Source organism: Lampris incognitus, chromosome 21 (genome assembly GCF_029633865.1).
Source record: "Lampris incognitus isolate fLamInc1 chromosome 21, fLamInc1.hap2, whole genome shotgun sequence".
Lineage (NCBI taxonomy): Eukaryota > Metazoa > Chordata > Actinopteri > Lampriformes > Lampridae > Lampris > Lampris incognitus.
The window spans coordinates 17,840,847-17,867,796 of NC_079231.1; the positions used below are offsets into that span (position 1 = coordinate 17,840,847).

The 26,950-nt window shown below is 41.9% G+C and overlaps 1 protein-coding gene across 1 annotated transcript; it reads left to right on the plus strand.

Moving 5' to 3' along the window:
* The first annotated feature begins 5,822 nt into the window (after nucleotides 1–5,822).
* Nucleotides 5,823–26,950, plus strand: LOC130131491 (protein NLRC3-like). Its single transcript, XM_056301189.1, has 12 exons — nucleotides 5,823–5,890; nucleotides 6,037–6,153; nucleotides 7,089–7,205; nucleotides 12,490–12,568; nucleotides 12,744–12,951; nucleotides 13,458–15,270; nucleotides 15,855–16,028; nucleotides 19,698–19,871; nucleotides 22,246–22,419; nucleotides 24,975–25,148; nucleotides 25,318–25,364; nucleotides 26,424–26,950. Exons 1-12 carry the CDS (start codon nucleotides 5,823–5,825, stop codon nucleotides 26,948–26,950), a joined length of 3,672 nt encoding a protein of 1,223 aa, XP_056157164.1.

Sequence of the window (26,950 nt, forward strand, 5' to 3'; positions counted from 1 at the left end):
TTGAAAGGCACTCCTCACAGACCGGATTATTAACCATATCAATCTGTATTCTGCCCAGGAGTCAGGAGATCCAGTCAAAACAAGACTGAAGACTTCTTGGTGATACTCTTGTACATGGTTGTGTTCTACTTCCCAGCCATTGATGACTAATGGAAACCAGGGACACCCTTCAGCTTGATTACAGATACGCCATTGAAGGTGTTTTGACTGTTGTGTTGGTTCATACTTTCTGATGATAATAACCAATATGGTGGCAGCAATGACGGATTTTACAAAGTCCGTCCCCTTTCTGAGATGCTCCATCAGCCGTGTCGTCTGATCGCTCCTATACAAGCAGACGGTGGATGGGTCATGGTAACATATAAAGGAAGGAAGGGCAGGCTCTCTGTGACCGTACATTGCAAACAAACCTTACAAGTTGGGAGTCAGATTGTCTTGCAGGGCCAGTTCCTCTGGCATCATCCCTGACTGACTTCTGTATCAAGGGGCCTTCACATTAGTAAGTGCTACCCTGAGTGCGGAGGAACAGGCAGTAAACCTTGGGGCCAAAGTGGTGATGGGCTTTTGCAAAACCCTTCAAGAGCCAAATCCTACAATTATCTTCTGTGAAAATTACTTCACTGACTTTGATTTGGTCCAGAGACTTGATCCGGGCCTGGGTATAAAGTATATTGGCACTGTGACTTCAGCCCTCACAGGTGGAGCTCCTCAGATGTCTGATGAGGAGCTTGTCCAGAAGGGACATGGAGCTTTCGATCACTGCTCATCTGAAGGAGTCATTGCAGTGAAATGGTTTGACAGACAACAAGTGTGTCACCATTCTTAGCATCGCCTGTTTAGTTGAGCCTCCTTCCTCTCTGACGTGGTGGAGCAAAGAAGCCAGTAGACAGGAACGGCATCTTAGGATCAGTGTTTCCCAACCCAGTCCTCAAGGAACACCTATCCTGCAGATTTTCTTTGCAACCCTGAATAGGTACCTGTTTGTAGTTATTCAACCAATCAGCAATCAGTTATGTCAGCTGTTGCACACCTTGCATAACTAAGTGCTGTGAGATGATTGGTTGAGTAAGTACAAGCAGGGCTACCTATGCAGGGTTACAATGAAAATCTGCAGGATAGGTGTTCCTTGAGGACTGGGTTGGGAAACACTGGTCCTAAGATGCCGTTCCTGTCTACAGTGAGCACATGGGAGGGACTTACCTCTCAATATGCTGCTTAAACCTGTACAAAACACAGACATGTTGCAGGTTCTTGTTCTAAATATAATCTGACTCACATTGTTGGCTGGTGAGGAAGAGAAACCGATGTCTCTAAAGTGTTTTTGCAGTTGCACACAGATTGAAAACAGACAAAACAGCTGCACCCCAAGACCATCCTCCTCCTCCTCCTCCTCACCACCACCAGCAGCAGCAGCACAACACCACCTGATGTAGAAATGTGTTTCTAATGCAACACTGCCACATTAGAAGTTTCGTTTTTCTTTTGTCCATGAAGGCTTCCTATGATTTTATGTTTTCTTATTTATTTTGATGCATTTTAATCATAAATTCGTTTCATTTCATACATTTAGAATTTAATTAGTATTTATGTTGACATTTATTATTCAGTTGCCAGTTATTGTTTTTTTAAGATTTGAGGGTTCACCATTTAATAATGGTCTAGTCTAGTATTAAATAAAGGGTCAGTGCCGCCCTCGTCTCATAACCTGCAGCATCCTGCATCACTTTGTGTCCTGAATTAAAGGAATAGAAAGGATCATATCCAATGCAAAACTTAATTTGCTTTTCTTATTAATCTGTAGGCCTGCTCATGTCTGTAGCAGTGACTACTACTGAACAATATAAAAAAAATATTACCTAATTACCTGGATGATGAACAAGTTATTACCGGAATATTTGTGACACTGATAGCCTGTTGAGCGCAGGATTGATCCTTAGATCGTACTATAAACTATAGCCACACACATGTAACTTGCTTTTAGGCCAGAGACTCTTTTTCATAGGACTAAACTGTTGTATTGAACTATGTACTGTATGTATGTGTGTGTGTATATATATATGTGTGTATTACACAGGCTGAGTTACATTCTAATAAGCTTTCTATTGGCAGATCAGTGGTGATTATGAACATAAGCAACATGTCACATTAAAGTAAGTGTAAAAAACACTACAACTATCTGCTGTTTCCATCAGATGGACTGGGCAGACCAGCATTTTAAACATTGGAAAACGTCAAAGTGTGTGTAAGGTAGTTCAGGTTGTATTTCTGGTTTGGTGTTGTGCCAGCAACAGACTGTTGACAGCACAACGCAAAGCTGTCAAACCAGCTCTGAGAGTTTGGGATCATTTCAAAGTGAAAGTCATGCTTGTCTTTTATTCGGCCTCTGCTCAGTGTGGTGGTAAAGACAGTTGAATGAGTGCTGTAGACGTTGTCTAGTTTTGTTATATATACATATATATATATATGTGTGTGTGTGTGTGTGTGTGTGTGTGTGTGTGTATATATATATATGTGTGTATATATTTATATATATATTTATAGGACAGTTCTCGCCCAACCATAAGACATGTACTAATTAGATAAGTAATTAAATTCAGTAAAACTACAGTGGAAGGAATGAGAAAGATAACCTACATGTATGTCATACTGTGTTGTTGTACTGGGAGGACAAATGGAGAGAAGTCCAAATACAGTCCCTACTGTCCATCCCTCTACCCGACAGACTGAAATATTCCTGTTGAACCTTCATCATCAGCTTAAAGTCAGCCAGGACAGTTGTCAGTCATGGGACAGTGGATTTCTGTGAATGTGAAAGTGTCAAATCACATTTTAAAATGGTCCTTTTCATATACACTATAGTCATAGAGTCTGTGTACCTTTTGGATAACTCCTTGTCTTTTAAGGGTAATTTATTAAAAAACATAAATATAGTTGTTTTTTCTTAAGGTGAAATCACAACATTGGATGGGTAGAAACAAAGTAGACCTGTTGGCTTTTATTTATTAACTGATGTCCTTGTTCTACCAAAGTAATGGAGGATTATTAGAATATTAATCTGGGAGTTTCCTGGTGTAGGTGTGTTTTTCATATTGTGTGTACATGTTGTCAGCACTGGTTCATCTTTGGTCATAACTTCCCACATAGAACGAGGATCCTGTTCTGACACATTCCTGTGTGCAGGTCCTGACTGACTTAAGTTTCATCAGGGTCATCGAGATGGAGCCTGCAGCCCAACATCAGTACATCGTCTGAACGCCCCGTCCTGTATCCCACCGTCAACACAGACCTGTTTCTGGATGTTAATTCACCAGGTAAGGGTTTTACCAGGCAACATTATCCAGACACTACTAGATGACTACCTACTGTCAGTTCCTTTGTATTTTACTACTCAGTGACTATGGTGTACTTGTAAAGGACAACTGTGATGAAGTGTTTTAAAATGTGAATTTGATGCCTTTAAATTTCATGCCAACCCACCGATCCACCATTACATGTCAAATTGTGTCCATGCTGTGAAAATTTGCATACACAACTTTGACTACCATATTATTAATGCAATGGATTTATAGTCCATTGCATTACTTAAATTCTTCAGTATGTGTCACTGTTAAATCCCGCCCACCATTCATGATTCCTCCACAGCAGCAGCGGCGTGCTCAGCGGTTCTGCACAGACTCCATAGACATGTTGACTATGTTCATATATCAGACAAAACAATATATGAAACAGGAAACCATTTATCAAACCCAATCTGTTGATACAGAAACATGAGAGTTTACTATTCCTCTAGTTTCCCCTCAGTAATAGACTTTATTATTATTTATTATTATTATATGTTATTATATTCTATATACTTTATTATTATTTATTATTTATTATTACATATTATTATATTCTTTACTGTAGCTGTGATTTTGTGTCATTTCAGATAGATTTTCATAACCATTGACTTTCTACGTCATCTACTAAATTTTGAATTGATAAAAGTTTCTCCACCTGAATTTCATTTCTGAGTTTTAAGGCTTTTCTTCAGTCCACTGTCCAAGATGTGATTCTTATCCTCTATGTAGTGGACACAGATAAACTAAACCACCTGATATGTGATTTGTTGACACGGACTAGACCTGACCACTGGTTAGACTGATTTGGTGTCATTCTGACATTTCTAGACTTTGACATTGAAGTTATGAGGATGTGATCAAAAGTCCACAGACATCCAGGACCGACCAAAGAGAATAAGAAGCATCTTCTCTTGTGTGTCCAGGAAACATATGAAATGTATGATGACTCGGGTCTCCGGGTTGCATGGCGATCTATTCCGTTTCCTGCCAGCACAAGGATTGCTGGTTCGAATCCCCGTGCTACCTCCGGCTTGGTCGGGTGACCCTGCGGACACAATTGGCCGTGTCTGCAGGTGGGAAGCCGGAGGTGGGTATGTGTTCTGGTCGCTGCACTAGCGCCTCCTCTAGTCGGTCAGGGCGCCTGTTCGGGGGGGAGGGGGAACTGTGGGGAATGGTGTGATCCTCCCACACGCTACGTCCCCCTGGCGAAACTCCTCACTCCACATGTATGGGAGGAGGCATGTGGTAGTCTGCAGCCCCCCCCCTCCCCCGGATCGGCAGAGGGGGTGGAGCAGCAACCGGGACAGCTCAGAAGAGCGGAGTAATTGGACGGGTACAATTGAGGAGGGAAAAAAAGAGGGAAAATCCAACAAAAAATGTTTATCTGTTACTTTCACATCTGAATATTCATTGGAATTCATTGTGTCATGATTTCCAGCATTTCTGTCTAACTTTGGTGTTGAGATGAACATTCCATGAGAATGTTTTATGTGTTTTCCTTTCAGTGGTACCCAGACAGAACCAACAGCAGCCAACAGGTTATAGTGTGTTGTCTCTCCTCATTCTGTTGGTGAGTTAAGCAGAGAGTCTCAGAACTGCTCCGACAGCTTGGAGAAGTTTGACTGAAATACATTTTATCTACTGTTCATCTACTGAGTGTAAAAAATACTACCGCCTTCCAACAGGGAGATCCATTTTCTTTAACACAACCACCTGTTAAAACAGTCCAGGTCTCGATGGTCCACAAGGCTTCAGATCCTTCTTTCTGGATGTTTCTGGTCAGGCTGTTAGATGCAAACAGCAGGTGGTTCTAGTATCTTATACACTCAGTGTGTATGTGACATGTTACTAATATGAATGATAACAAGCCTACAAATAACTGATCCTCTAATGAAAATCGTATGATAATGAATGTGTCCAACTAACACAGCATGTTGTGTGTGTTTGTGTGAAGGTCTACACTCTGCTATGAATGTGTCTGAGGAGAGAGAGGAGGGAGGTCATACCTCTAAAACCACTCTGTCTGGGGAACATGACACCCAGACCAAAGCTGAGAGGTAAGATGAGGATCTCTAACTGTCCATGACTGGTCTCCATCTCAGAGCTCAGCAGTGACGTCATCATGACATCATCAGTCAGAGTCAAAGGTCTGTTTGTGTTGTGTTGAAGCCCAGTCAGTCAGGAGAGACCAGACTCCCCTGTACCCAGCTGTGTGTCCATCAAGAGCGACCAGTCTATGGGAATACCTATTACATTCAAAGATGGTCATCACTCTACTGAACAGAGGTGAGGTCTATGGTCACATCTATAGTGACTATCAGTTAAAACCAAAGTTCTTATTACTCTCCTGCATATAGTCGACTATTCTGACCCATACCTACTTAATGCATCTTCAAAACAAGACTTATTAAATAGTCTTCCTCTGTTTTTAGCAGGATCCATCAGGAGAGACCAGACTCCCCGGTACCCAGCTGTGGGTCCATGAACAGTGACCAGTCTATGGGAATAACTATTACATTCAAAGATGGACACCACTCTACTGAACAGAGGTGAGGTCTATGGTCACATCTATAGTGACTATCAGTTAAAACCAAAGTTCTTATTACTCTCCTGCATATAGTCGACTATTCTGACCCATACCTACTTAATACATCTTCAAAACAAGACTTATTAAATAGTCTTCCTCTGTTTTTAGCAGGATCCATCAGGAGAGACCAGACTCCCCGGTACCCAGCTGTGGGTCCATGAACAGTGACCAGTCTATGGGAATACCTATTACATTCAAAGATGGACACCACTCTACTGAACAGAGGTGAGGTCTATGGTCACATCTATAGTGACTATCAGTTAAAACCAAAGTTCTTATTACTCTCCTGCATATAGTCGACTATTCTGACCCATACCTACTTAATACATCTTCAAAACAAGACTTATTAAATAGTCTTCCTCTGTTTTTAGCAGGATCCATCAGGAGAGACCAGACTCCCCGGTACCCAGCTGTGGGTCCATGAACAGTGACCAGTCTATGGGAATAACTATTACATTCAAAGATGGACACCACTCTACTGAACAGAGGTGAGGTCTATGGTCACATCTATAGTGACTATCAGTTAAAACCAAAGTTCTTATTACTCTCCTGCATATAGTCGACTATTCTGACCCATACCTACTTAATACATCTTCAAAACAAGACTTATTAAATAGTCTTCCTCTGTTTTTAGCAGGATCCATCAGGAGAGACCAGACTCCCCGGTACCCAGCTGTGGGTCCATGAACAGTGACCAGTCTATGGGAATAACTATTACATTCAAAGATGGACACCACTCTACTGAACAGAGGTGAGGTCTATGGTCACATCTATAGTGACTATCAGTTAAAACCAAAGTTCTTATTACTCTCCTGCATATAGTCGACTATTCTGACCCATACCTACTTAATACATCTTCAAAACAAGACTTATTAAATAGTCTTCCTCTGTTTTTAGCAGGATCCATCAGGAGAGACCAGACTCCCCGGTACCCAGCTGTGGGTCCATGAACAGTGACCAGTCTATGGGAATAACTATTACATTCAAAGATGGACACCACTCTACTGAACAGAGGTGAGGTCTATGGTCACATCTATAGTGACTATCAGTTAAAACCAAAGTTCTTATTACTCTCCTGCATATAGTCGACTATTCTGACCCATACCTACTTAATACATCTTCAAAACAAGACTTATTAAATAGTCTTCCTCTGTTTTTAGCAGGATCCATCAGGAGAGACCAGACTCCCCTGTACCCAGCTGTGGGTCCATCAAGAGTGACCAGTCTATGGAACCACCTATTTATTTCCAAGATGGACACCACTCTACTGAACAGAGGTCAGAATTAAACTGCTGATATTAACAGATGGTTTGGTTGTCATCCGACTCTACTGAACAGACAGAGGTAACAAGTCATGACTAGGGCCGGGAACCGAAACTCGGTTCCAAATTAGAACCGAGTAAAAATGCCGGGTACCGGGTACCCATTAAAAAAAAGTTGAATTTCGGTTCTGCTTATCGGTTCCTGAAGGAGATATAAATCTGTACTTACTACAAGATGGCGTCTCGGTGGGGAGTGGGCAGGGAAATTTTGACTGCTTACGATATGGATTTTTTTTCACCACAGACACATTAGACGAGGTAATTAACAACTTGTAACCAGTCGTATTGTTAAGATTAATACGCAGCTTTTGTTCCTAGAAAATCAGGCAGTTGTGAATGATATAGTTGTAAAGTCACAGGATGTTAAATATTGTAACGTTCACGGAAAAATAGACTGGCTAGCCCTTGGCTAACGGGTCGGACCCTTTAGTCGACTGGTTAACTTAGTCGCCCGTGGTGTGGGAGACCCGGGTTCGCGTCCTGGCTGCGGCGGTTCCCAGCTGCACCCCCCCCCCCCCCGAATTCGCTACAATATCAGGTTAGGCCAAAAGTAACGTTGATGGACGCAAGAGCTGGTTGACAAAACTGCTGCAATAACGGCTCACTAGTCAGCAACGTCATCCATTCGTCAGTCTGTTTGACTTGTTGAGTGACAACCGATGTTTATGCACGTTGTTAGCCTGGCATGCGCTGAAATGAAATCTTTCGGAACAGTTACGATGGAGACCCCTTCGGCTGTGTTGATATGCAAAGCCCGTGTGCTGTTCAGAGGCTCTGGTTCATTCCCGCGTGGTAATAATGGAAATGGTCATGTTAGGTGCAGGAAATAACTGTTGTTCCTGGTGACCATTCCACTACTGTTGACAATCTATCATCTGCATACCGACTAAGGTCTGTCACTGGTCTGCTTAATGTCAATAGTCTCCAACGGCCCAGGCCCACGTCAAATCTTTTCTTAATACACGTGTGAATAAGTTAATTGTTGTAAACCACATTTCAGTGGCCTTACGCATACGAAATAGGTGGCGGTTGTACAGAAAACGGCTTGTGTTCTATTATAACAGGGGTCTGAAATTCAGATTTGACCAGAAATGCAAAGTGTTTTGAGTGGCTGTTGCAGCTAGAGAAGCGCTATATAAAATGCAACTTGATTGATTGATTGTTGCAAACGAGAGCTACATATGTCTGCAAGGACATGGCGGCTTCTTTTTTTAAAATATGTATCTGCCAGGACTTCTCTACCTTGGACACCTCGGGAGAGGCTACGGGAGTAAACCCCTACAGAAAATCCACGTCTACAGTGCTGTTGTTTTTTGTTTTTCCTGCCCTTCTGTGTGTGTTTATCCACCTTCCCATCCATTGTGCTGTGTTTATCTGTTGTCTTGTTTCACCCCGTTTATTGTAAAGCGACTTTGAGTGTTAGAAAACATTGATATGTATATAAGATTGATTTATTATTATTATTATTATTATTATTATTATTATTATTATTACCTTATGCACCTGCGCATCCGTTGTCCATTTGTTATGATGCGAGCTTGCGGTTAGCATGTTTACTAGCATCACAGCAGCAGTTTGAAAGATGGGCCGCGGTGAACGGTCCAAAGTGTGGGTGTACTTCGCCAAAGAAAGTGACAGTAAAGCTAAGTGCAGTAAATGTGGGAAGTTTATTAGCTGCAAGGCAGGTTGCACCTCAAATCTGACCAAATACTGAAGGCAGCACGGCATCGATCTGAAAAAAAAATGTAGATACTGTAACGTGCATGGGTAAGTAGACACGTTGGTCCTTGACTAACGGGCCGGACCCTTTAGTCGACTGGTTAACGTTGTCGCTTGCGGAGCGGGCGACACGGGTTCGCGTCCTGGCTGTGGTGACGGTCTCTCAGACGACCCCCCGAATTCGCTACAATACAGTGTTTGACGTCCTGCGGTCCCCGACTGCGAGTGTGTCAGACTCAGACAGCGCCAGCATGTCGCAGGCACCTCCAGTAGAGCCCCGGAAGACAGCAAGCCACGAAACACCGTTCTCTTTGGCAATAAAAGGAAGTATGACCAAAGAGAAAACTGAGGAGTGCCGCAGAGCGGTAACGGCTTTTGTGGTGAAAGGGCTACTACACCTGTTCTCAGTTGTCGAATCCCCTTCATCTAGGTGGGAAAGGTTAAAAAAAAAAGTTTGATGACAGTAGGTTACTTGTGAAGTAACCGTTACTGCCATGCTGAATTTTTATTTGCAGGGAGATGACCAGGGGCCTCATGTATCAATCGTTACTATGGGCAAATGTGTTCTTACACACCCATGGAATTTTCTAGCCCTCAAGATTGTCTGATAGACAGTAGCAAAGCATGATGGTTATCTGTAATTCCTTCCTCCTAACATCTATTGTCTACCTCTAGCAACGAGCAATCACCCAGGCCTGCAAAGACATCAGTGTTAGCCAATCGGTGTCTAAATTCAGGGGTTACCCAGGTTCTACACTGGCCTCTGAGACAAATGTCAGGGCTAAAAAAAATCCCATGGGTGTGTACGAACAAATTTGCCCATAGTAACGATTGATACATGAGGCCCCAAGGCCCTAAATTCAAAATACACTCCTTCCTCCAGAGATAGTGTGAGCAATCAACTGATTCCTGCATGGCACAAGGTGGAGAAGTCTAACATTATATCTGAGCTCGGTGATGTTAAAGTTGTCTTAACCAGCGACGGCTGGACAAGCATTTCCCAAGATCATTATCTTACAGTGACAGCACACTATTTCACTGAGGGAAAGATGAGACAAAAAGTGCTCAAAACAAAGGCAGTCTATACATCACAAACAGAACCAGTGGTGGCTGAAGAAATTAGTGACATCTTGTAAGAATTTGGCATATTGGATAAAATAGTCGGCCCTGTGTGATGGACTGGCGGTCTGTCCACGGTGTCTCCCCCCCTGCCGCCCAATGACTGCTGGGATAGGCTCCAGCATCCCTGCGACCCTGAGAGCAGGATAAGCGTTTCGGATAATGGATGGATAGATAAGATAGTGGCTGTCACTGTTGGCAATGCCAAAAACATGGATGTGGCAACAGAAAGGCTACAACTCATAAAGCTAGACTGTTTTGCCCACAAACTAAATCTCGCGGCATGAAGTGCTTACTCTCAAGGCATCAGTGGCAAAATGGACCACCAAGATCAGGGATGTTGTCGTCTGGATGAAGCGGACATCCATGGCAAAGCCTGTGCTCCGGGAGAAGCAACAAGTCCTAAGTAAGGGTACCTCAGTTCACTTCATTTGACCTTTTTACATGACAGCTCATTTAAACTGAACTGTTGTGTACATTTTACAGGAAAAAAATACATTTGTTAACACAACGCAAGTAACATAACATACATCTCATGTCTTGCTATATAACTAACTACACCAAATAAAAACTGGATCTCATATTGATAAGACAACTTTATCGTCTGTCACAAAGCAAAGGCAATTCACTTAATTCATCTTAATTCGTTTAAAACACATTTAAACACACACATAAAACTGGATCTCATATTGATAAGATAACTATTGTCTGTCACTAAGCACCAAAGTTTATTTTATTTAAAACACACTTAAATACACACACAGAGAATAGGACAACAACTGTTAAAATAAAAATAAAAATCTAATTTCCTATGCATTATCAATTTTTAGTCCATGTGGGATTTTCTTTGTTTCATAGATCTGCCTCAGCACTCCCTAATCCTGGATGTTCAAACTCGTTGGAATTCCCTCTACATGATGCTGGAATGATTCCTTGAGCAGTATCCTGCAGTCCAAGCAGCCAGCTTAGACCAGCGTCTGAGAAAGCCCATGGAGAGGGACCGACTTGCTCGACTCGCAGATGAAGATTTCTGAAACGCAGAGGAGTTCATCCAGCTGATGAGAGTGTTATTCACATCCACACTCTGTTTCATCCGAAAAGAGCCCCACATGCAGCCAGGTCCTTCCAGTTCTTCAGAAGCTGGAGAAGCACTTCACTGTAGAAGAGAGAGACACAGTGTTTGTGTCCAGCTTGAAGCAGGCTGTCTGGCAAAACCTCTCCAAGTGGTACCAGGGTGATGACATCGGGCACTTCCTTGAAGAGGCCACTGCACTAGACCCACGTTTCAAGCACAAAGTAGAGGACAGCACTGTCTGGGACCCAGTCAAGGAAAAGTTGATGACAGGAAAGCTGACTGAGTCTGAGCAGCCAACAGAGCATGCCCATGGAGAAGATGGTGTAACAGTGCAGTCAGGGGAGAAAAGACAACAAAGACAAATTGAGGAGAGTGAGGAAGAGGAGTCGCACCCACCTCCCTGCAAGAGGGCTATAATGTCTCCGTTGGAGGAGCTTTTTGCTGCTGAAGACGATCTGAAGATGAAAATATCATTATCAAACAGCACCACGTCCATCCAGCACCAGACTGTCAGAGAGCTGCAGATGCCACCAACAGTGACATCTCATGACGCTGCTGCCCAGTGGTGGAACAACAGAACCACATATCCATTACTATCAGAGGTGGTATTTTCGTATTTGTGCGTACAGGCCTCCACAGCCCCAAGTGAGAGGGTTTTCTCCACTGCTGGAGACACTATTTGTCCAGAAAGATTCTACGTACTACCCAAAAAGGCTGATATGCTGATCTTTCTGAAGAAAAACTGTTGAGTTATTTGTTGCATAGTCATACATATACGTATATCTTACAAGCAACAAGAAGCTCAAAATGTTATTATCCACAAATGGTTCAACCATTACTGCTTTCCACTGTGTTGTTGTCAGGTGAAATATATGAGAGATTAGAGCATTTTCCACTACCAATTATCTACAAATATGACTGTGTTGTTTGGACACCAGTATTTTCCTTGGATGATGTGTTTATTTATGTGTATTTACATTGTTAATGTTCAGTTAATGCTTTAAAAAAAGATATTTTTGTTATCTCAACATGTGACCTCTTTTTTTTTTACCATATTGGAATTGAAACTCAGAATTGATAAGAACCAAATCATTAAGCAGAATCGGAATTGATAAAATTCCTGACACATAGAATTGGTCTGAACCTTCTGTTGATTTAGTTTCTTCTCTCAAAACATCCCATCTAATAATCAGATCAGTATTTACAGTGGTATTCACCTTGTGTTTCTACCTGAATCCATCAGGACACAACGCCTTCAACTTCGTGTGTGTGTGTGTGGGGGGGGGGGGGTATCTAGAGACCTAACATGTCATATGTTCTCCACAGAGGCCACCAGGAGAGTTCAGATGTTCTCAGTAGTCAGTCTTTGCAGGAGCATCAAACAGACCTGGACTATATATTTATGGTGTGTAAATGTACATCAACACCTTTTACTTCACCTACAACTGAAATGAGAAACAACCATTCTGGTCATAATGGTCTCCATGTTCCACTTTTTACACCAGTGGTTTTTAACCAATCACAGATGGGTTTGATGTTTTGTTCCATGACTTCAACATGAAAGTTTAATTCATTTCCAGCTGCTTGAGGAGAAGGTTGTCACTTTTGTAAAGAAGGAGCTGAAGAGGTTCCAGAAGGTTCTCAGTCAAGATTACCCAGAGTGCATAGAGAGACAGAGGGAGGAGGAGGAGGAGCAGAGGAGGCGTGCCAGAGAGGCACTTCTGAAGATCACACTGCACTTCCTGAGGAGTATGAAGCAGGAGGAGCTGGCTGACACTCTGGAGAGCAGTAAGAGGCTCTTTATTCAAAACCCTGCTGAAAATGTAGATTTATCACAGGAGATTCAGACAGTTTCCATTTGGATGGTAAATGAAAAGAAATCTAATGGATAATCTGATCAAACTATTGATTGGTTAATGTGGGTGTAAAATGCGGATTACATTGGGTCGCATCAGAACAATAATACCAGAGAGAACCTCTTTAAGACATCATCACCGTCCCCATAATCCCAGTAAAGATCTCCTAACTAATACAAGAGGGGGAATAGCAACCATCAAAATATTATTAGAGTAGGGCTGAATTATTATTAATGAACATGTTGTTTGTGGAAATGTACTTGGATAAATCTATCCTTTATATAAATTATGTACATGTCTTCATTGTCTTAAATCAGACGTGTTTTTCCATCCACCAGCGATGAGTTGAATTTACACTATGGTGTTTGGTAAAGTTTCTGTTTCTCAGATTTACAGTAACATCCACTCAGTGATTCCCTTATTTATTTGTTTATTCAGAAACCCTTGTTCCCTTGTGCCAGAGTAAACTCAAAGCAGCTCTGAAGAAGAAGTTTCAGTGTTTGTTTGAGGGTGTTGCTAAACCAGGAGAGTCAACACTTCTGAATCAGGTCTACACAGAGCTCTACATCACAGAGGGAGGGAGTGGAGAGATCAATAATGAACATGAGCTCAGACAGATTGAAGCAGCATCCAGGAAACCAGCGAGACCAGAAACACAAATCAAATGTGAAGACATCTTTAAACCCTTACCTGGACAAGATAAACCAATCAGAACATTGATGACAAGGGGAGTGGCTGGCATCGGGAAAACAGTCTTAACACAGAAGTTCACTCTGGACTGGGCTGAAGACAAAACCAACCACAATATGCACTTCATGTTTCCATTCACATTCAGAGAGCTGAATGTGCTGAAAGATAAAAAGTTCAGCTTGGTGGGACTTCTTCATCACTTCTTTATTGAAACCAAAGAAGCAGGAATCTGCAGCTTTGATGAGTTCCAAGTTGTGTTCATCTTTGATGGTCTGGATGAGTGTCGACTTCCTCTGGACTTCCAGAACAATGAGATCTCGACTGATGTCACAAAATCCACCTCAGTGGATGTGCTGCTGACAAACCTCATCAAAGGGAATCTGCTTCCCTCCGCTCACCTCTGGATAACCACACGGTCCGCAGCAGCCAACCAGATCCCTCCTAAGTGGGTTGACTTGGTGACGGAGGTGAGAGGGTTCACTGATCCACAGAAGGAGGAGTACTTCAAGAAGAGATTCAGAGATAAGAAGCAGGCCAGAAGAATCATCTCACACATCAAGACATCACGAAGCCTCCACATCATGTGTCACATCCCAGTCTTCTGTTGGATCACTACTACAGTTCTGGATCACGTGTTGAGAACAGATGAGAGAGGAGAGATGCCCAAGACCCTGACTGAGATGTACATCCACTTCCTGGTGGTTCAGTCCATCCAGGAGAATGTGAAGTATCATGGGAGAGCTGAGACAGAGCCACACTGGAATACAAAGAGCAGGGAGATGATTATGTCTCTGGGAAAACTGGCATTTGAACAGCTGGAGAAAGGCAACCTGATCTTCTATGAAGCAGACCTGACAGAGTGTGGCATTGATATTAAAGCAGCCTCAGTGTATTCAGGAGTGCTCACACAGATCTTTAAAGAAGAGTGTGGGCTGTACCAGGACAAGATCTTCTGCTTTGTCCATCTGAGCATTCAGGAGTTTCTGGCTGCTCTTTATGTCTTTGTCTCATTCATCAACACTGGAGTAAACGTACTGTCAGAAACACAGTCAACCTCCTACTGGTTTAATCTATTTACACTATTTAGATATAAACCTATACTACCAGACCACTACCAGACAGCAGTGGACAAGGCCTTAGAGAGTCCAAACGGACATCTGGACTTGTTCCTGCGCTTCCTCCTGGGCCTCTCACTGGAACCCAATCAGAATCTCCTACGAGGCCTGCTGGGAAAGACAGGAAGAAAGTCACAGACCAATCAGAAAACAGTCCTGTACATCCAGGAGAAGATCAGGGGGGATCTCTCTCCAGAGAGAAGCATCAATCTGTTCCACTGTCTGAATGAACTGAATGACCATTCTCTAGTGGAGGAGATCCAACAGTACCTGACATCAGGAAGACTCTCCACAGATCAACTCTCTCCTGCTCAGTGGTCATCTCTGGTCTTCATCTTACTGTCTTCAGAAAAGGAGCTGGACGTGTTTGACCTGAAGAAATACTCTGCTTCGGAGGAGGGTCTTCTGAGGCTGCTGCCAGTGGTCAAAGCCTCCAATGCAGCTCTGTAAGTACATGGATTAGGACTTTTAAGGGATTAAATATGTCATGTTATATTTTTTTTCCATTGGTGAGAAAATATTGTTTCATTACACTGATTATCGAAACTGTTGTTGGGGTTACAGGTTCTACAATCAAAGGTATTAAAGACATTAAAATTAGAATAATTACAACTATTAGAACAGTAGTTGTAATAGTTGTAAGTAGCAGTAATCATAAAAGAAGCAGGTAGTAGTGAAATTAGCAGCTGTAGTAAAAGCAGTAATAGAGGTAGTAGCAGTAGTCTAGTAGTCACAGTAGTCGTAGTAGTACAAATTGTATTATAACAAGGAGCCGTCGCAGTTATAGCAGGACTAGTAGTAAAGGTAGCATTAGTAAGAGTACTCTAGTAGTCGTAATGTTTTGTTATTTCCGTGTTTCGATGAGTCCTATAATAAAGTGCTATTATCCAAACTGTTGTAATGATGAAAACAGGCAGTAAAATCAAAAGTATTATAGACATTAGAAAATGATAGGATGATATATTTATGTGTGTGTGTGTGTGTGTGTGTGTGTGTGTGTGTGTGTGTGTGTGTGTGTGTGTCCATTCAGGTTGAGTTCCTGTAATCTGTCAGACAGCAGCTGTGAAGTTGTTTCCTCAGTTCTCAGCTCAGACTCCTCTAGTGTGAGAGAGCTGGACCTGAGTAACAATGATCTGCAGGATTCAGGAGTGAAGCTGCTCTCTGCTGGACTGGGGAGTCCACAATGTAGACTGGAAACTCTCAGGTCAGTATTCCTAAACCTCTTCAACACAGGACCACTTCCATTCTCATTTACATCCACTTTAATGGCAGTCAATACATCTTAATTTACACACCAGTTGTAGATGTTCCAGTAGTTATTGAAGTTTTTATAAGTACAATATTTTTGTAAGTACAATAGTTGACATTCTTTGTATGAGACGATAAATGAGGTCCTGACTCACTGTGGTGGTAAAAGATTATAGGATGTGTTTTTTTTCTTTCACTTCCTCTGCTGCTCTGCCATCTTTGTTTTAATCTAATAATGAACAAACCGCTTGTAAACATATAGTAAATACATAAACAGACAACGCCAGGGGATCTGAACACTAACAGAAATCATAAATCAGCTCACAGAAATACACAGGGTACATACATTTATGATTTTAATAGCTTTCCTGTGTTTAGAATATAGGGTTGATGTATTGTATTGTTTGATTTCAATTTTCAAAAAGTAAAGATGGTTTATGATTGGAAAAAATATATCTGTGAATATGTGATTTTGCAAGTAATAGAATCACATTGATGATATAGTATTGATTTGCTTTAGTAGAAGTGTAAATAAACAAGCCAGACGAAACATTTTCATTGGAAAGAGAAAATTTAGAATTGATATATTGGGGAATAGATATACACACATCTTGTCAAAAACAAAAATACGGTCCGCAGTGGTGTAGCGGTCTAAGCATCGGCTTTGTGTCGATGCTTAGACCGCATCGACACAAAGCCGGGGTTCGCACCTCGGTCTCGTCAGATCCGACTATGGCCGGACTCGATGAAGCAGCAATAATTGGCAACGCTGTCTTCGGGAGGGGGACGGAGTCGGCTTGTGTTCGTCACATGAATGCGTCTCTGTGTGTGTCGGAAAAAGCAGTGGTTCGGCCTGGATTCACCTTGTCACGAAAGTGGGGAGGCGTCTCCTTCGAGACGGCTGGCCGGAGAGATGCAGTTGGCGAATGCATGCAGTACGAGGGTGGGTGTTTGAATTAGAATAGGGAGCGATTGGCCACTAAATTGGGAGAAAAACGGGAAAAAAAATTAAAAAATACATTTAAAAAAAATACAAGTGTGGACCAGACCAAAACAAATGACATAAATCTTCTGGAACCAGCTGACAAACTGAGCAGTCCACATCAATGTCCTTTTTATATCTTTGTAGAAATACCTTGGAGGGATGAAAAGGATGAATCATTTTAAAAGTTTCTTCCTTAACCTTATTTATAATGAGATACTGGGCACGGTGGCCCAGTGGTTAGCGCTGTTGCCTCACAGCAAGAAGGTCCTTGGTTTGAACTCCAGGCCGTCCCAGGTCTGGGGTTCGAACCCGTGTGTGGAGTTTGCATGTTCTCCCCGTGTCTGTGTGGGTTTCTTCTGGGTGCTCCAGTTTCCTCCCACCATCAAAAAGACCTGCATGTTAGGGTTGATACTCCTGTCTGTGCCCCTGAGCAAGGCAATAGGAAGAAATAACTGGAGTTGGTCCCCAGGTGCTGCACGGCGGCTACCCACTGCTCCCAGCTACACAGCTAGGATGGTTAAATGTAGAGAGTGATAAATAGTGTATTCTATTCTATTCTATTCTATTCTAGAAGGTAAGCACCAGATTTTCTTCTAGTTCAGGTTGGGAGTAAAGTTATTCCAGTAAGAAACTACATTTTGGAACAGAGACTATTGCTCTTTGAAATAAAACACGTATATCACAGTTATTATTGCTGTTTTTAGAGGAGGAACAGATGTGACCAACAGCAGTAACAACAGGGTCCAGTGGTAGTAAAGTCAGTTCAGCTGCTACTGAGTGTCTAAGAAGCATTACGACACCAGAAGGGATTGTATTAAAAGCTAAAGCATGTTCCCTTGCTGGTGTACGAATACCATACTTGTCCAGAAGTTCAGAGTATGGCATTAATATGCCACTAGAATTGAGGAGCTGATTAACTTCAGGACATCTTTCATAATGAGCAGGGGATTGACAGACAATGCCGGTTAAATATCCAATCAGGTCATTACCCTCAAGACCACCTGAACATCCCTCCTACCTGATTGGCTGGATTAAACCTTTGTGTCCTGCTCTTAATATGCAATGTGTGGTGAGTGTTCTGCTTCACATTGGCAGCCGTCTCATCATACACATGTACTCTAAATATTGGTGGGTTTAACTGTAGTAGTAGTAGTAGCAGTAGTACTTGTAGTAGCAGTAATCATAGTATTCACAGTATCAGTATCAGTTTATTAGTAGTACTAGTAGTAGTAGTAGTAGTTCTAGTCGTAATAGTAGTGGTAGCAGTAGTATAAGCCGGGATAGCATTAGTAGCAGAAGTAATGGTAGATTTTGTATGAATAGTAGTAGTAATTGGATTTGTAAAAGTAGTGGAGTTGTAGTAGTAGTAGTAATAGTATTGGAAGTAGTAGTAGTAGTAGTAGTAGTAATGTTACCAATCCTAGTACAAAGTAATAGGAGTCTTTTCTAAAAATCTCAGTGGTAATTTATACTGGACTCAAACTGGGTATATGATCTTATACACATCCATCCAATATCCAAGCCGCCTACCCCAATCGGGGTCGTGGGATGCTGAAGCATATTCCAGCAGTCATTGGGTGGCAGGCAGGGCGATACCTTGGACAGGCCGCCATGCCATCACAGGGTCGACACAGTCACACCTCGGGACAATTTAGTATGGCCAGTTCACCTGACCTACATGTCTTTGGACTGTGGGAGGAAACCGGAGCACCCGGAGGAAATCCACGCAGACACGGGGAGAACACGCAAACTCCACACAGAGGACAACCCGGGACGACCCCCAAGATTTGACAACCCCTGGGTTCGAACCCAAGATCTTCTTGCTGTGAGGCGACCTTGCTAACCACTGAGCCAACGTGCCACCGTGATCTTATACAATTCAAGTCAAAAGTTTGGACACACTTACTCAGTCTCATAGTAGGGTGTTTCTTTATTTTTACCAAATTTAACTTAAGAACTAATTAAAAAAAAACTTGTTTGGCTGGAGGGCATAGAAAAATGTCTGTTTTAAATCCAAAAAAAAATTGGAAAGAAATTTAGAAATAAGTAATGAATTCAAGATTATGAAAAACATGAATTCAATCAGGTGTGTCCAAACTTTTGACTGGTACTGTATATGAAGTGACTGGTACTGTGTATGAAGTAACTTGACACACAAAATGAAAACATCTGGCCAAACAGATGTTCTCAGTTTGTGTGTCTATTTTCTTTTTTGTTATGACCTTCTCTTTATCTCTGTGCTTTCACTTCATCTAAAGCACACAAAAAGTAGTAACAGTAGTTGTAGTAGTCGTAGTACGTAGCAGTAATCATTGTACTAGTAGCAGCAGTCACAATGGAAGTAGAAGCAGGAGTTAAAGTAGTTGTAGTAGTAGTAGTAGTAGTAACAGTACTCTTCGCAGTTGTAGTGGGATGAGAAATACAAGTGGCAGCAATCATAGTACTCTTGTAGTCGTAACCATTTGTAATCTCTTGTGTTCAGACGAGTGCTGTGATAAAGTGCTATTATCCAAACTGTTGTACTGATGACAACAGGTTGCAAAATCAAAAGTATTAAAGCCATTGAAATATTATAGAATAATACATTTGTGTGTGTGTGTGTGTGTGTGTGTGTGTGTGTGTGTGTGTGTGTCCATTCAGGTTGAGTTCCTGTAATCTGTCAGACAGTAGCTGTGAAGTTGTGTCCTCAGTTCTCAGCTCAGACTCCTCTAGTGTGAGAGAGCTGGACCTGAGTAACAATGATCTGCAGGATTCAGGAGTGAAGCTGCTCTCTGCTGGACTGGGGAGTCCACAATGTAGATTGGAAACTCTCAGGTCAGCATTCCTAAACCTCTATAACACAGAACCACTTCAGTCCTCATTTACATCCACTTTAATGGCAGTCATTACATCCTAATTTACACACTGGTTGTAGATGTTCCAGTACTTGTTGAAGTTTTTATAAGTACAATATTTTTGTAAGTATTTTTGTAAGTTGACATTCTTCATATGAGACGATAAATGAGGTCCCGACTCACTGTGATGGTAAAAGATTGCAGGACATGTTTTTTTCCCGTCCTCTTCTGTTCTGCCGTCTTTGTTTTAATTTAATAGTGAACAAACAGCTGGTAAACACAGTAAATACATAAACAGATAATGCCAGGGGATCAGAACACTAACAGAAACCATAAATCAACTCACAAAAATGTTATACAGGGCACATAAATGTATGGTTTTAACAGATTTCCTGTGTTTAGAATATAGGGTTGATGTATTGTTTGATTTCAATTTTCAAAAAGTAAAGATGGTTTTTGAGTGTAAAAATTATATTTATGAATACGTGATTTTGCAAGTGGTAAAATCAAATCGATGATATAGTATTGATTTGCTTTGGTAGAAGTGTAAGTAAAAAAGCCAAACCAAACATTTTCATAGGAAGGGGACAATTCAGGATCAATATATTGGGAAATAGATATACACACATCTTGCCAAAAACAAAAATACAAGAGTGGAGACCAGACCAAAATAAATGACATAATCAATCAATCAATTTTATATAGCGCTTTTCGCAACAGGCAGTCAAAGCGCTTTCCAGTTAATTAATTCACACACACACACACACACACACACACACACACACACACACACACACACACACACACACACACAGTATTCCGTCCCTGCCTCCTCAGACACACATCTGCCACATCCGCAGCTTTATTTAAGCGGATCCAATACTCCATCGGGCTTTCTCCAGCCAGGGGAAGAGTATTATAACTCTTCTGGAACCAGCTGACAAACTGAGCAGTCCACATCAATGTCCTTTTTATATCTTTGTAGAAATACCTTGGAGGGATAAAAAGGATGAATCATTTTAAAAGTCTCTTCCTTAACCTTATTTATAATCAGATACCGGGCGCGGTGACCCAGTGGTTGGCACTGTTGGCTCACAGCAAGAAGGTCCTGGGTTTCGAATCCCCGGCCGTCCCAGGTCCTTTCTGTGCGGAGTTTTCATGTTCTCCTCGTGTCTTTGAGGGTTTCCTCCGGGCCCTCCGGTTTCCTCCCACCATCAAAAAGAGGTTAGGGTTAATAATCTGACAAAGGCAGTAGGAAGAAATAACTGGAGTTGGTCCGCGGGTGCTGCACGGCGGCTGCCCACTGCTCCTAGCCACACAGCTAGGATGGTTAAATGTAGAGAGTGAATTTCATTGTATGTATGTACAAATGACAAAGTGTATTCTATTCTATTCTATTCTATTCTAGAAGGTAAGCACCAGATTTTCTTCTAGTTCAGGTTGGGAGTAAAGTTATTCCAGTAAGAAACTACATTTTGGAACAGAGACTATTGCTCTTTGAAATAAAACACGTATATCACAGTTATTATTGCTGTTTTTAGAGGAGGAACAGATGTGACCAACAGCAGCAACAACAGGGTCCAGTGGTAGTAAAGTCAGTTCAGGTGCTACTGAGTGTCTAAGAAGCATTACGACACCAGAAGGGATTGTATTAAAAACTAAAGCATGTTCCCTTGCTGGTGTACGAATACCATACTTGTCCAGAAGTTCAGAGTATGGCATTAATGTGCCAGTAGAATTGAGGAGCTAATTAACTTCAGGACATCTTTCATAATGAGCAGTGGATTGACAGACAATGCCGGTTAAATATCCAATCAGGTCATTACCCTCAAGACCACCTGAACATCCCTCCTACCTGATTGGCTGGATTAAACCTTTGTGTCTTGCTCTTTATAACCAGTGTGTGGTGAGTGTTCTGCTTCACATTGGCAGCCGTCCCATCATACACATGTACTCTAAATATTGGTGGGTTTAACTGTAGTAGTAGTAGCAGTAGTACTTGTAGTAGCAGTAATCACAGCGGAAGTAACAACAGTAGTAGTAGTAGTAGTAGTAGTAGTAGTAGTAGTAGTAGTAGTGGTGGTGGTAGTAGTAGTGCTAGCAGTATTCCCAGTTGTAGTGGGATGAGTAATAAAAGTGGCAGCAATCATAGTACTCTTGTAGTAGTAACCATTTGTAATCTCTGTGTTCAGATGAGTGCAGTCATAAAGTATTATTATCCAAACTGTTGTACTGATGACCACAGGTAGTAAAATCAAAAATATTTAAAAAATCAAAATATTATAGAATAATATATTTGTGTGTGCGTGTGTGTGTGTGTGTGTTTGTGTGTGTGTGTGTGTGTGTCCATTCAGGTTGAGTTTCTGTAATCTGTCAGACAGAAGCTGTGAAGTTGTGTCCTCAGTTCTCAGCTCCGACTCCTCTACTGTGAGAGAGCTGGACCTGAGTAACAATGATCTGCAGGATTCAGGAGTGAAGCTGCTCTCTGCTGGACTGGGGAGTCCACAATGTAGACTGGAAACTCTCAGGTCAGTATTCCTAAACCTCTTCAACACAGGACCCCTTCCATTCTCATTTACATCCACTTTAATGGCAGTCAATACATCCTAACCTGGGTGGTCTTTTCTCTGATTGGAGGAATTACAGACCAGTTGTACTAACAAGCTCCGGTTCTACTTTCTACTTCCTGTCAACTGCTTTCCATGAGTACATACAACAGCAAGGAGGTCATGTCAATGCATTACACATCAATATAGTTTTGTTTTCAGAGAAAAAAGTGAAATAGTCTAATAGGCATAGCAAGGCCTTCCTTCTTACCATATTCCAACTATATATTTATAATTCATATTTCTTGTTTCAGTTTGTAGTGTAACTCTGTTTTCACCTGAAAAAATAATGTACTGGTTAATATTATATTGTAGTGTATCAAACACCCCTTAAATATAAATGTGTTGTATAAACACATGAATGTGTGGTGGTAACCCTGTGTAGAGGTTCATGTTTTAGTGTTTTTACCTGTCTTAGAGGCCTATGGCGGTATTTTTGTGCCTATATTTTGAGCGCACAAATAAATGTTTTGTACGTGCATAAACTTAATTTCGAAGAGAAATGTATCATTGCACAAATAATCATTAATTTTGAGCAAAGGAAAATCTATTTTGTACTCAGTAAACGCCTGACCTGCTCGCTCCACATCCTTGTGCTGTGCGCGCTCGAAATGGTGCCTCTTCGCTCGCTGGCAGGAATTGTGGCACAAATATAACGCCACAACGTTAGAAATGTGCCAACATTTTTGATTGGCTGGCCTGATCTCCAATCACAACATTTCCAATGGCGTTTAACTATTAATATTATGACTGTTGTTTTTGACCATGTATTTAGCCAGTTATTTATTTATTGATTTATTTATTTTTACCGAGTCGGGTAACGTTATCGTTAATAGCAAAAAATAACACCATAGAGGCTACAGGTTCAGGGGGTGAAGCGCGACTTCATCTTCCTATTACAGACATACTGTAGGGAGGCATCACTTCCTCTGGCAGTGTGTTCACACTCACATCTCTACTATGACAACACAAAAGGATGCATTTACCTCTGCAGCTCTCTGAGCACACAGTGTCTCCACATCACTGTGCCCCCCTAAGAACAAAACATGACAGTGCATTAATGACATCACCTATGTGATGTGTATTCATCACATGATCTATAAAGCTATGTGATTCTTGTTCACTGTTGGGTTTGATCTGTGGGGCTTCATGACTGTGTGTGTTGGCTCCATTAATATCAGAATTTCCCTCAAAACTGCAGATGGCCAGTACACTCAGCCACATGTGCTCACATCACAGCTGTAAAGCATAAACTCTCATTTACGTATACTATCTGCTGTCAAAACAGTTTGCTTGGAGCTGCCAGCAGCGGGGCCAGAACACACACCTCTCTGGAACCCCACCAGGTTAGACCACCCGTCATTATTAGAGATGGGCAACTTCTTTACTGGAGGATCTTCTGGCAGAGATGGACGCCCTCCTATCCTTTTTAGTTCACTTTTTTATTTTTGTTCAGTTTGCTGCAAATCCTATAAATTCTTAATGTGTTTTACAGTATGAATACATTAAAACACTGAAAGAACAAGGACAGGGAATACTGACCACTTTGGATAATGTTTTATATTTAGTCTTGATTTGTATCCAAGATCTCTTCATACCACTAGGGTTGCAGCTACTGTAAAGAATAACAATGAAAAGTTTGCACACCAACATGTACCCTAGTCTCATGTAACCTGCGTTAACAGAGAAAGTTGTTGACCACCGTCCTGATACCAGTCAAGTCAGATTGGGTTGGTTTGCTGGCAGCCATACCAACATGTACCCTGGCTCTGCAGAATGACGGAAGCTAAGCAGGTGTGGGCTTGGCTAGGACTTGGATGGGAGATCTCCTGAGAAAATAAGTTGCAGTCTTCCCTCTGGTCATAATAATAATAATAATTTTTAAAAAAAGCGGAGCCCCAGTGCAGTGATGGAGACACAGTGCTGTAGGAGATGCCGTCCTTCTGATGAGATGTTACAACAGAGGTCCTGATTCACTGTGGTCATTAAAGATCTTATAGCAAAGAGCAGGGGGGTCCCCGGTGTCTTGGAAATTTTCTCAACCTGGCTCTCTCCATCTGGCCACCTAACCCCCCCCCCCCAGTATAATTGGCTCAATGAGTCTTCCATCTCCACCTCAAACTGATGTGTGGTGAGTGTTCTGGTGCAAAATGGCTGCCATGCATCATCCAGGTGGGTGCTACACATTGGTGGTGGTTGAGGTGAGTTTCCCCCCTTCTCTGTGAAGTGCTTTGGGTGTCTAGATAAAGCTCTACATAAATATAATCCATTATTATTGTTTGGTTTAATGAAGCTGAAACGTATTCAGGAACCCTGATTATGTTGAACGTGTTTCATGAGACACTCTTAGACATCAACAGCTGAAAGAAACTAATGTGTGTGTGTGTGTGTGTGTGTGTGTGTGTGTGTGTGTGTGTGTGTGTGTGTGTGTGTGTGTGTGTGTGTGTGTGTGTGTGTGTGTGTGTGTGTGTGTTCAGGCTGTCGGGCTGTCTGGTCACAGAGGAAGGTTGTTCTTCTCTGCTCTCAGCTCTGAGCTCCAACCCCTCCCATCTGAGAGAGCTGGACCTGAGCTACAACCAGCCAGGAGACTCAGGAGGGGAGCTGCTCTCTGCTGGACTGGAGGAGCCACACTGGAGACTGGACACTCTCAGGTATGGACAGGCCGGATGACACTCCCTCATCATGTCTTCTACCAGGATCCCCCCCCCCCTACTCTGATGCTGGATCAGACTGGGTCATCTGTAACAGTGGACAGGACTGATATTGGATGGCGGTTTATTAAATGGAGAATGTGTGACTGTGTCTCTCCTCCAACCCCAGACTGGACCATGCTGGAGTGTGCAGGTTGACACCAGGTGTGAGGAAGTGTAAGTGTGTGTTTAGTTTATTCATGAAAACAAAGCAGACCACATTCAACTGTTTATAGATGGAAAGTGCATCCACACAGCAGTGTGGGACATCCATTCATTCACATCCTACTGGGAAAGAAGATGATGGTTGACATGATGTGTCTTCATCACACTGCTGAGAAATTAAGTCATTAGGTCTCATTTATCAAGGAGCTTCAAAACTAATGTTTGTGTGATTCCTTCATACTGATGTTTATACATGAAAAGTGGATTTATCAACTTTTTCACACATCTGACAGAAATGTATGAAAACCTGAGACCACACGTAAGGTGTGTCAACTCCACACTGCTTTTATGCAGAAACTTCCACTTTTATTCATTAAATAGTCTTATTTGAACAGACTTTGTCCTCTAATGTGGAAACATCAAGAAAGATGAACAAAAGACTTGAGAATTTTTTTTTTACAAACAATATTGAAGTGAGATAAAATGTTTAGAATGATTAATAGACTACTGGAAAGACTTCCTGTGATTGTTCCCCTATGTAATATTCATTTACTTTTTGAAAAAGAAAATTTAAAGGGACAAAATACTGTAAAGTCCAAATGTGAAATGGGAGCGTCTTCTCAAGGACAGGACGGATTTTTTATTTTTTCGCTTAGAATGACGAGCGACTTTTGAGTTGATGCTGATTCACCAGAGCCCTGCTGTTAAAGTATATTAAGACCACTATTAGGACTAATATTAAGACGATATTAATACAGTCCATTATGTCAGAGGTGGACTGAACAAGGAGCAGTTACTTTAATTCATGATAAATAAGGTCACGTGACTGTGCTTCCAGTTGTGAATGATTGGTATTCATCATAATACAAGAGTACAATGGAAACGTCATACCTCAGAACATTTGATAAATAAAGCGGCAGTATAATTCATAAAATTATACTTACAGAAACGTACAGATTTATGGACAAATTGATAGATGAGGTCCAATCTGTGACTAAATCAACAGAAACTAAACGAGAGGAAAATTAGATCAACAACCACTGCTGTATTGTGTCTTGCTGTCTCCATCAGATGCCTGTGAACTCACACTGGACCCAAACACTGCACACAGAGACCTCCTTCTGTCTGAGGACAACAGAAAGGTGACGCGGTTGAGGGAGGAGCAGTCGTATCCTGATCATCCAGACAGATTTGACTTGTCGAGACAGGTTCTATGTAGAGAGAGTCTGACTGACCGCTGTTACATGGAGGTAAAGTGGGAAGGAGGGGTTTCTATAGGAGTGACTTACAGAGGAATCAGAAGGAGAGGAAGAAGTGATGACTGTGTTCTTGGATGGAATGAAAAGTCCTGGGGTCTGTTCTGTTGTAGTGATAGGTACGCTGCCTGGCATAATAAAAGAGTATCAGAGATACGTATCTCCCCCTCCTCCTCTGACAGAGTAGGAGTGTATCTGGACTGGTCTGCTGGAACTCTGTCCTTCTACAGAGTCTCCTCTGACACCCTGACACACCTCCACACCTTCACCTCCACATTCAATGAACCTCTCCATGGTGGATTTGGGTTTGAATTACGCGGCTCCTCAGTGTGTCTGTGTTAG

Excerpts from the sequence above, each read along its gene's own strand:
- LOC130131491 (XM_056301189.1), top strand. The coding sequence starts at position 5,823 with ATGAACAGTGACCAGTCTATGGGAATAACTATTACATTCAAAGATGGA. Across the intron at positions 5,891-6,036 it reads CACCACTCTACTGAACAGAG|CAGGATCCATCAGGAGAGAC; the intron begins GTGAGGTCTATG and ends CTCTGTTTTTAG. Across the intron at positions 6,154-7,088 it reads CACCACTCTACTGAACAGAG|CAGGATCCATCAGGAGAGAC; the intron begins GTGAGGTCTATG and ends CTCTGTTTTTAG.